General features: G+C 49.2%; 1 protein-coding gene across 1 annotated transcript in view; it reads right to left on the reverse strand.

Moving 5' to 3' along the window:
- Positions 1-5,437: 5,437 nt before the first annotated feature.
- LOC121851606 (transcriptional repressor scratch 2-like) overlaps positions 5,438-11,471 on the reverse strand; it is a 6,391-nt gene continuing 357 nt past the window's right edge. Inside the window, exons 2-3 of the mRNA XM_042345630.1 lie at positions 6,033-6,278; positions 5,438-5,946 (exon numbers count right to left, since the gene is read on the reverse strand). Of these exons, the coding sequence (XP_042201564.1) occupies positions 5,438-5,946; positions 6,033-6,278 (755 nt within the window). The remainder of the gene's footprint in view (positions 5,947-6,032; positions 6,279-11,471) is intronic.

Genomic DNA, 11,471 nt, shown 5'->3' on the forward strand with positions numbered 1-11,471 from the left:
TTGATGCCTTAGCCCTCAGAGCGCGTCTAATACCTGTAAACCGGTTGACAGCTTTAATGATATTAACCGCTTAGCTGGTGGGTGTAATCTGCACGTCTGTGGGGCAGTGAATCCTGCAGCAATCAAAGTGGAGTTCGGTAGCTCAGTTGGTTCGTGGGCTCGCCTGGCAAGCGATTGGTTTCGATTCCCGGGAAAGACAGGAGAGCAGCGAGGCTGATCACAGCGTTCGAGACAGAGACAGAGACAGAGACAGAGGAGAGCAGCGAGGCTGATCACAGCGTTCGAGATAGAGACAGAGACAGAGACAGAGGAGAGCAGCGAGGCTGATCACAGCGTTCGAGATAGAGACAGAGACAGAGACAGAGGAGAGCAGCGAGGCTGATCACAGCGTTCGAGATAGAGACAGAGACAGAGACAGAGGAGAGCAGCGAGGCTGATCACAGCGTTCGAGACAGAGACAGAGACAGAGACAGAGGAGAGCAGCGAGGCTGATCACAGCGTTCGAGACAGAGACAGAGACAGAGACAGAGGAGAGCAGCGAGGCTGATCACAGCGTTCGAGACAGAGACAGAGACAGAGACAGAGACAGAGACAGAGACAGAGACAGAGACAGAGACAGAGACAGAGACAGAGGAGAGCAGCGAGGCTGATCACAGCGTTCGAGACAGAGACAGAGACAGAGACAGAGACAGAGGAGAGCAGCGAGGCTGATCACAGCGCTAGAGAGATGAGCTGTTAATCATGTTTAGGTAAGCTTTAACGAGATAAACTTTTTAAAGCGTCATCTTCACCTGAATCCAGTCACAACGATCATTGAATCCGTATCTCAAAGTGCTTTACAAAGTTTTTTCGACTGTGTTTTCGAGCAGTCAATGTGCACATCATAATAATAATAATAATAATAATAATAATAATAATAATAATCCTTGCATTTGATATAGCGCTTTTCACATCTTCTCCACGTCTCAAAGCGCTTCACAGAATATACTGTAAAGTGAATTGACTGTATATTTGTGGGCGAACGCGGCAGCCAATTGCGCGCAGCAATGTCCCACAAGTGAGTGACCAAATCTATCTGGGGTTTGTTGGTCAGGACACCGAGGGAGAGAAAGAAATTCCCTCCTCTTTTCCAATAGCATCACTCGATCTTTAGCGTCCACCTGAACAGACACAGATGGGACCTCAGTTCAATGGCTCATCTGAAGTACGTTGCCTCCGACAGTGCAATTCCCCCCCCCCCAGCGCTACACTGGAGTGTCAGCTCCTGGTGTCCTGGCCAACAATCTCCCAAATAAAATTGTTCGCTCGCTCCATGACCGTTTGTGGGGCACTGCTGTGCGCAACTGGCTGCCACGTGTGGCCCACGCAATGCACGGTCACTACACTTTACAGTAAACCCTGGGAAAGCATTTTCAGACGTCTTGATGACGCGATAAGGCGCGAGATTAAATGCAAAGATTATGATGTGATTCCAGGGGCTTGAGCCCGCAACCTTCTGACTCGAAGAAAGAGAGCACTACCACTGCGCCAGGATGTCACACAATGCGGATTTATTGGTGCGTTTTTCACCTGGGCAACCTACTGTGCAAAAAGGCAAAATACTTCGGCTACGACTCCACGGCTCAATCATGTTAGCCTGTCTCAGCAACTGGCTCCGGCCTCCTGTTTGTCCCTCGTCCCCTCCGCTCCACCATCAGTGGCCATGCCTGCAGTCACTACACCCTGAAACTATGGAACCCTCTCCCTCAATCCCTCCGCCTCGCTCCCTTCCCCACCTGCAAATCTCACCTAAAGACCTTCCTTGTTGGTCGGGCTTACGATCACCTCTCCCGTCCCTCTCTCCCTGGCTCGGGGTCAGACTCCGCCACTGTCAAGCGCTCCGGGACGCTACCCAAGTTGTTGTTGTTATACGTCCATTTTTTTATTAAACGTATTTTAAAGTGGGGGCACTTGGACCTAAAAGCCTCAGATCTCTCCCGGTTGAAGCCAACCCAGAACTTTCCTGTAACATAATTGGATTCTGATCCCGAATAACTTTACATCTAAGAGCTCTCGCTGCTGCTCAATGGGTGCAGTGTTGGGCTCTACAGACCAGGAGGTCTCAGGGTTGAATCGTGGTCTGAGCCTTTCTTGAATATGGGAACAATATCTGCTGCTTTCAGACTGTTGAACTTCCCCAATGCCCGATTGACTTCCTCATGATGTCTGTCACGAATCCCCTGTCTTGTCTCCCTAAATAGCCCGGGCTACAGGTCGTCGATCGCATGGCATTTGCTAGTTTTAATTTCAAGTTGGCCGTCGTTGTAGTGATGTGATCAAAGGTTGTTCATTGCCACAAACAAGGGACCCGCTGTCCTGTTACACGCGGTCCTGTAGCTCAATGGTTCGAGCACTCGCCTCGCAAGCGAGAGGACCCGGGTTCGATTCCCGGGCGCAAATTGGCTTTCGCCACAAATTATACAGTTTACAAGTACATTCTACGAAGCGCTTTTAGGCAACTCGAAGACATGGTAAGATGTCTATATCAAACGCAAGGATTATTATTATTATTATTATTTCTTCAGACTGGTGATGTAGAGGGGAAAACACTGTCCTCGTTTTAAAACTTGCGTCCCCTTGTCCAGAGAGGAGGGAGGGAGGAATAAACAAGGGAAGGAAATGATTATGGCAAGAAATAAGAAACACACACATGATATATTACGAATTGTCTTTATTTATTATTTTTAAATTATGAAGTGCTCCAAACGTGTCTGGTGCCATTGTGCTTACAACCGTTCTGTTCAGATACTGGCTTTTTAAAAAAAAAATCTCATGAAAATCTCCGCACATACAGGAGATTATAGCTACTTTTTTTTTTAACAACAACTCAAAATGGTGCTTTTCGTTTTTCTTTTCAAGTCTCGAATAGTATTTACAGGGTTTTATTTCTCTCGCTCTCTCCCTCTCGCCCGTCCGCCCGCCCGCCCGCTTTCTTTCTCTCGCTACACATCCCCTGCTCTTTATTTTATTTTAAAAGCGGGTTAGAATCACAGAACCATCATCCTATTAGCAGAGCAGAAGAAGCCGATTAATTCGTCCCATCGTGCCCGTGACTATTCCTTTGCGAGCGAACCTTTTCGGTCCCGTTGACCTGCCCTTTCCCCCATTCAAACCCCTCGTCCTTTATTGTTTATTGATAATAAATACAGCGATTTCTACCTGATTCTAGGAGTGCTACTAGTTCGTGTCAGACATGGTGTCAGACAGTGTCAGACAGTAAGATGGGGTGACTCAGGATGATTACAGGGCTAACGAAACCCACTCAGAAACTGAATGGTTAGAAGCGCTGTCCTTGCAGCACCTGAAGACAGACACTACCATGAAAGGAAAGCAAGCATTGCATTAAAATGGAAGATTAATTTGTCTATAAGACTATATTGGAAAAGTCCCTGAATATTTTATCATGTTATTATTAAGTATTATTATTCTTTAAATAACTGCTTTATTCCCCTCCTATTCAGAATACTGGATTAAAATGTACCTGATATCATCTGCTTTTTATTTTATTTCAAACGCTATTTTTCCCGCTTCTTAAAAATATCATGCGTCAGATATTATTATTGCTTCTATAGTTTATTGTAGGCGCCTACGTGAAATATTGCCCCCAAAAAACTGGCTACGGTATTTATTCTTATTTATCCAAAAAAGTTAAAATATAATACTTTACAATTGGCATAGATTCGATATTTGTTGCATGCGTAAAATGCAGAGTTTCTTAAAATAAACCCAACCGGTTTGTTTCCCTCTCCTCTCTCCTTTTTGTAAACCCCCTTTCGGAAAGTGACAAGCGCTTTGGCATTTCTGTAACACATTTAACACTTGATCAAATACTGAGCTCAGTGATGGACCAAATAAATGGGGGTAGGGTGTTGGCGTTGGGGCTGGGGTAGGGTTCAGGGGTTGAGAGGGGTGACTTGAGTTGGGATGGGGCTGGGGGTGGAGTGGGTTGGGGTTGCATTGTGTTGGGCTGGGTTGGGATTGGTTGGGATGGGTTGGGTGGGTGGATTTGGGGTGGGATTGAATGGGTTAGATTGGTATTGGATTGGGGTTAGTAGAGTTGGGTTGGGGTGAATTGAGTTGGAATGGAATTGGGTTGAGGGTGGGGCTGGGGGTGTGGGTTGGGGTTGAGCGGGGGGTGGGGTTGCGGTTGTGGGTTGGGGCTTGAGTTGTGGGTCGGATTGGAGTGGGCCTGGGGGTGGGTTGGGGTTGGGGTTGGCGGTGGGGTTTGGGGGTGGGGTTGGAGTTGAGTTGGGGGTTGGGGGGGGGTTGAGTTGGGGTTGGGTTGGGAGCTTTTGGGGAGGAACAAACCATACTAAGATATAAAATGCAACTCAGTACTTCAGAAAGAGTGCACTGTGCATAGGATCCAATAAATAAATAAATAAATAAATCAATAAACAAACAGATAAATAAATAAAAAAAAACAATAAAACAAACAATAAATAATTCCATTAAAAAAAAAATCACTTTGTTACACACAATGTTACCTTAAAGGTGAGAGAGAAGGGGGCCACAGATCAATCGTTGGGTAGACAAGACTACTATTGTCCTCCGATAGAAAAGGTTCGACCTCTCGGTGGTTTACAAACACCTTCAGTTCCTTCGCTGAATTTCAGCGAACGAGTTTGCCGGGTTTTAGTGTCTCTACAGCTTAAAGTGAGGAGTTTTGTTTTAAAATCTATTCCTGTATAAAGTTCATGCGAAAATCACAAGCAGAACATTTCTTCCATTCTCTCTTGTAGAAAATAGTTTCGATGTGCTATCTATCACACGTGGCAATCAACATCTGTGTCTTGTTTCTCCTGGTTCGGTGTATGACTTGAAGGTAGAGGACGAGGAAGAGGAAAGGGGCAATGACGACGAAGGTGAGGAGCAATTTGAAGGGGAAGATGAAGGTGATGGAGGAGGAGGTGGAGAGAGATGAAAACGAGGGCGATGAAGACGCTGAGGAGATAATAATAATAATAATAATAATAATCCTTGCATACGATACAGCGCCTTTTCGCGTCTTCGAGACGTCTCAAAGCGCTTCACGGGATACACTGTAAAGTGAATTTTGGGGGCGAAATGCGGCAGCCAATTACGCACAGCAGCGTCCCTGCAAACAGGCGAGGACTGACTGACGAATTTGTTAATTCTCTTTTTGAAGGGATTATTATCCTCGAAAAAGCGATCCGCCAATCGACTAACAACCGGCTTCCGGGTTTACTCCTGAGTAAACAGAGGCGTGCGGAGTAAACCCCGGGAATGGAACCCAGGTCCTCTCGCGCTCTAACCACTGAGCCTCAGGACTCCGCAGTGAGGGAGACGAAGATGATGAGGAGGAAGTCGATGAGGATGGAAGAATGAATGAATGAATGAATGAATGAATGAATGAATGAAGATGAGGAGAGAGTGGTCAGGCCAGGTCAGGCCTCCACCGCGTTGAGTGCAGGGCTGGCGGTGCCGGTGGTGTCGGGGGGGAGCCCCCGGGGCCCCCCTTGAAGCAGGCCGACTCGTAGTGCTTGTTCAGGTAGGACTTGAGGGCGAAGGTCTTGTGGCAGCGCTTGCAGCTGAAGTGCTTGAAGGCCGAGTGCGTCTGCATGTGGGCCCGCAGGTTGGAGCGGTCGGCGAAGGCCTTGCCGCAGTGGGCGCAGCCGAAGGGCTTCTCCCCGGTGTGCGAGCGCATGTGGCCCTGCAGCAGCCAGGGCCGGCTGAAGGCCTTGCCGCAAGCCCCGCACTTGTGCCGCAGGTCGTGGGTCAGCAGGTGCATGGCCATGGCCGGCATGGACACGTAGACCTTGCCGCAGGTCGGGCACTTGAGGGCCAACTTGCTGTCCAGGCTGCGGTGGGTCTGCTTGTGGCGGCTCAGGTTGGACGAGGTGGCGTAGGTCTTACCGCACTCCCCGCAGGCGTGCCGGTGGGTGGGGCTCGCCCCGCGTCGTCGTCGGACCCGCCCCCGGCCCCCGCCCCGGCCCCGCCTCCGCCTCCGCCTCCGCCCCCGGCCCCGCCCCTCCTCCTTCGTCTGGACCGGCCGTCGGTGATGAAGAAGGCAGCCACGCTGTAGCCCTCGCTCACCGCGGCGTCGCCGTTGATGTAGCCGGCCCCCGCCTGCGGGCTGTCCGGCTGCTCCGGCTGCTCCGGCCGGCAGCACTCCCGCCCCGGCACCGCCGCGTAGAGGGGCTCCGGGGAGGCCAGCCGGAGGCCGGTGTCACCATCCTCGTAAACACTGCTCGGCCTGATGTAGTCACTGATGTAACCTGGGAGAGAGAGAGTTTTTTGAGGAGGCGGATTAAAGAGAGACGGGTCTCTATGGGTGGGGTCTACCTGGACTTCCAGAAGGCATTTGATCAGGTTCCACACGAGAGGTTATTAGCGACAAGGAAAGCACTCGGAATCGGAGGTGGCCTCGTAACGTGGCTTGGGAATCGGCCCATTGTGTGCCCGCTGGCTCTTTGAAAGAGCCGTCCAGGTTAGTCCCACTCCCCCCGCGCTCTCCCCATTGCCTTGCAAATTTGTCCTCCCCAAATATCTATCTACTTCTCTCTTGAAAGTTGCTATCGAATCGGCTTCCACCGCCCTTTCGGGCAAAGCAAAAAACACACAGCCTGCCATTGATATGGCTGCCGGCAAGCTTTAACCCGCTGCTCGTCCAGCTAGGACCATCCTACCCGTTAGAGCTTTGGCTTGCTGGGCTGACAGGAGCTGAGCGGGATGACTCTGGATGAGTGAGGTGTCTATGGATGTCGTCTACCCGGACGTTCAGAAGGCATTTGATAAGGTTCCGCACAAGAGGTTATTAGCAATAATAAAAGCGCTTAGAATCGGAGGTGACCTTGCGACGTGGCTTGGCAGTTGATTGGGAGGCAGGAAACGGAGCGTAGGGATGAAAGGAACTTTCTCCGATTGGCGGGACGTGACAAGTGGCGTTCCCGGGGGTCTGTACTGGGGCCTCAGCTTTACACCATTTATATTATATCTATATATATATATATATATGTGCGGGTGTGTGTGTGTGTGTGTGTATATGTATATAAATGACTTGGTTGAAGGAATAGAGAGTCTTACATCCAAATGTGCGGATGACGTAAAGTTAAGGCCAATTAATTGGAGTTGAGGTACAGATCAGCCGTGATCTGATCAAATGGCCAAACAGGCTTGAGGGGCTGATTGGCCCTATTCCTGTGTCTACGTTTCTTTGAGAACGAGAAAGAGAGGTCGTGAGACGGGGAGCGAGCGAGCGGGCGGGCGTAGAGAGATGCGGGGAGACAGGGGATTGAGAGCCGCAGAGAGAAAGGGGGAAAAAGATAAAGAGAGGTAGGGAGAGTGGGGGGGCGGACGTGGAGAGGGGGAAGAGAGAGGGAGGAAGGAGCGACAGATAAGAGTGGCAGAGAGAGGGAGAAAGGGGTGGGGGGGGGGGGAGAGGGGGGGAAAGGCTGTGAGAAAGCTCCAAGTTCTCAGACTCAGTGTATCCCACACAAACACACGTTGTCTCTCCCTCACACACGCGCACACACACACACTACACTTTCTCTCGCACACACTGTCTCTCTCTCTCACACACACACACACACACACACACACACTGTCCCTCTCACACACACACAAGCACTGTCCCTCTCACACGCACACATACACTGTCCCTCTCACACACACACATACACACGGTCCCTCTCACGCACATTGTCTCTCTCTCACACACACACATACACACACTACACTTTCTCTCACACACACTGTCTCTCTCTTATACACACATAACAACACACCGGCTCTCACACTCACACACCTGCTCTCACACTCACACACCGGCTCTCACACTCACACACCTGCTCTCACACTCACACACCGGCTCTCACACTCACACACCGGCTCTCTCACACTCACACACCGGCTCTCTCACACTGACACACCGGCTCTCACACTCACACACCTGCTCTCTCACACTCACACACCGGCTCTCACACTCACACACCGGCTCTCACACACTGACACACCGGCTCTCTCACACTCACACACCGACTCTCTCACACTCACACACTGGCTCTCACACTCACACACCGGCTCTCACACTCACACACCGGCTCTCACACACTGACACACCGACTCTCTCACACTCACACACTGGTTCCCTGACACTCACACACCAGCTCTCTCACACTCACACACCAGCTCTCTCACACTCACACACCTGCTCTCACACTCACACACCGACTCTCTCACACTCACACACTGGCTCTCTCACACTCACACACTGGCTCTCTCACACTCACACACCAGCTCTCTCACACTCACACACCGGCTCTCACACTCACACACCGACTCTCTCACACTCACACACTGGCTCTCACACTCACACACCGGCTCTCTCACACTCACACACCGGCTCTCACACTCACACACCGGCCCTCTCACTCACACACTGGCTCTCTCACACTCACACACCGGCTCTCTCACTCACACACTGGCTCTCTCACACTCACACACTGGCTCTCTCACACTCACACACTGGCTCTCACACTCAAACACTGGCTCTCACACTCACACACTGGTTCTCTCTCACTCACACACCGGCTCTCTCACACTGACACACTGGCTCTCACACTCACACACCGGCTCTCTCATACACCGGCTCTCTCTCACTCACACACCGGCTCTCTCACACTCACACACCGGCTCTCTCACACTCATTCACCGGCTCTCTCACACTCACACACCGGCTCTCTCACACTCATTCACCGGCTCTCTCTCACTCACACACTGGCACTCACACTCACACACCGGCTCTCTCACACTCACACACTGGCTCTCTCACACTCACACACTGGCACTCACACCGGCTCTCTCACACTCACACACCGGCTCTCTCTCACTCATACACCGGCTCTCTCACACACCGGCTCTCTCACTCACACACCGGCTCTCTCTCACTCATACACTGGCTCTCTCACACTCACACACGGGCTCTCACACTCACACACAGCGTCGGGCTCTCACACTCACACACAGGCTCTCACACTCACACACTGGTTCTCTCACACTCACACACTGGCTCTCTCACACTCACACACTGGCTCTCAAACTCACACACCGGCTCTCACACTCACACACCGGCTCTCTCACACTCACACACCGGCTCTCTCTCACTCACACACCGGTTCTCTCTCACTCACACACTGGCTCTCACACTCACACACCGGCTCTCACACTCACACACCGGCTCTCTCTCACTCACACACCGGTTCTCTCTCACTCACACACTGGCTCTCACACTCACACACCGGCTCTCACACTCACACACCGGCTCTCTCACACTCACACACTGGCTCTCACACTCACACACCGGTTCTCTCTCACTCACACACAGGCTCTCACACTCACACACCGGCTCTCACACTCACACACCGGCTCTCTCACACTCACACACTGGCTCTCACACTCACACACCGGTTCTCTCTCACTCACACACTGGCTCTCACACTCACACACCGGCTCTCACACTCACACACCGGCTCTCTCTCACACACCGGTTCTCTCTCACTCACACACTGGCTCTCACACTCACACACCGGCTCTCACACTCACACACCGGCTCTCACACTCACACACCGGCTCTCTCTCACACTCACACACAAGTGGCTGTTTACCATTCCCTGCTATTTATACGCTCTCCGCGGTCAGCAAACTGCTGCTATATTTAGCCACAGTGCTATGTTGGGGGGAGTGACAGTAACACAGAGAGCTGTCACCCTGACCTCCCAGTTTAGGGCACAAAATACCTGGGTGTGGGGGGGGGGGTCTCTGTGATGGGATCACATTTTAATTACTGTGTAAGGCACACACTGAGTTCCAGGACACTACTGTGTGTGTGTGTGACTATGTACAGTGTACATGTGTGCCACTGCAAACAGTGTATGTATATACAGTGTGTGCGTATACAGTGCGTGTATATACAGTGTGTATGTCAGCGTACATTGCGTATGTATGTGTGCTACTGTATACAGTGTGTGCATATACAGTGTGTGTGTATGTGTGTATATATACAGTGTGTGCGTGTCAGTGTACATGACGCGTGTGTGTGTGTGTGTCACTGCGTACAGTGTGTGCATATACCATGTGTGTGTATACAGTGTGCATGTGTGCAGCGTGCGTATGTGCTGCGTGTGTCTATATGCTGTGCGTGTACACATACAGTGTGCGCGTGTATATAGAGTGAATGAATTAAAAGGAAAATTTGCAACAAAAAAAATGGGTTAAAATATCTGAACGCATTGCGTAAAATGCTTGCACACACACACAGCATTCCCTGGCCACACTGTTAAGCTGGTTCCCTGCTCCTGCAGGGCCGAAAGCAGATGCTATTTCTACTCCGTCTTTATTTGCAGATTATGCACTGATTTCCTCTTATTTTACCGGGATAAAATATGCATTTTAACGCTTTCTGCAATTGTGAAACAAACAGGATGGATTGTGGCATTGATTTATTTATATATATATATAGATAGATAGATAGATAGATAAATAGATAGATAGATATTTCTCTCTCTCACTCTATACATTTTTTTCTCTCGGTCTCTCCAAATATATTTTTCTCTCTCTCTCTCTATATATATATACGTACTCTATATACTATACATATATGATATATTTACATAAATAATTACAAGCAGTAACAAGAATAATAAAGTGGAATCACAGGAAAACGGTGCACAGTGGCTATTATTGTTGTTATAATGACATATATACAATATATACATATATTACTCTCTCTCTATATATATATATATATATACACACACACAGTATGATAAAGCCTACCTGTGCTGTGCAGGTGAGAGGCCAGGCTATGGATGTGTATAATGTATATATGTATATATACATATATAGTGTATATGTATATATAGTGTATATGTATATATAGTGTATAAGTAAATCTAGTATATATGTATACATGGTGCATTTCTATATAGTATATATGTGTGTATATAGTGTATATGTGTATATACAGTGCATATGTGTATATAGTGTATGTATGTGTATTTAGTGTATGTGTGTGTATCTAGTGTATATGTATGTATCTGGTGTATGTGTGTGTATGCGGTGTATATGCGCGTATCTAGTGTATGTGTGTATCTGGTGTATATGTGTGTATCTGGTGTATGTGTGTGTATCGGGTGTATGTGTGTATCTGGTATATGTGTGTGTATCTGGTGTATGTGTGTGTATCTGGTGTATGTGTGTGTATTTGGTGTATGTGTGTGTATCTGGTGTATGTGTGTATCTGGTGCATGTGTGTGTATCTGGTGTATGTGTGTGTATTTGGTGTATGTGTGTGTATCTGGTGTATGTGTGTGTATCTGGTGTATGTGTATGTATCTGGTGTATGTGTGTGTATCTGGTGTTTGTGTGTATCTAGTGTATATATGTGTGTGTGTGTGTGTATCTGGTTATAT

The sequence above is a fragment of the Callorhinchus milii genome, unplaced genomic scaffold, assembly GCF_018977255.1.
Source record: "Callorhinchus milii isolate IMCB2004 unplaced genomic scaffold, IMCB_Cmil_1.0 Scaffold70, whole genome shotgun sequence".
NCBI lineage: Eukaryota > Metazoa > Chordata > Chondrichthyes > Chimaeriformes > Callorhinchidae > Callorhinchus > Callorhinchus milii.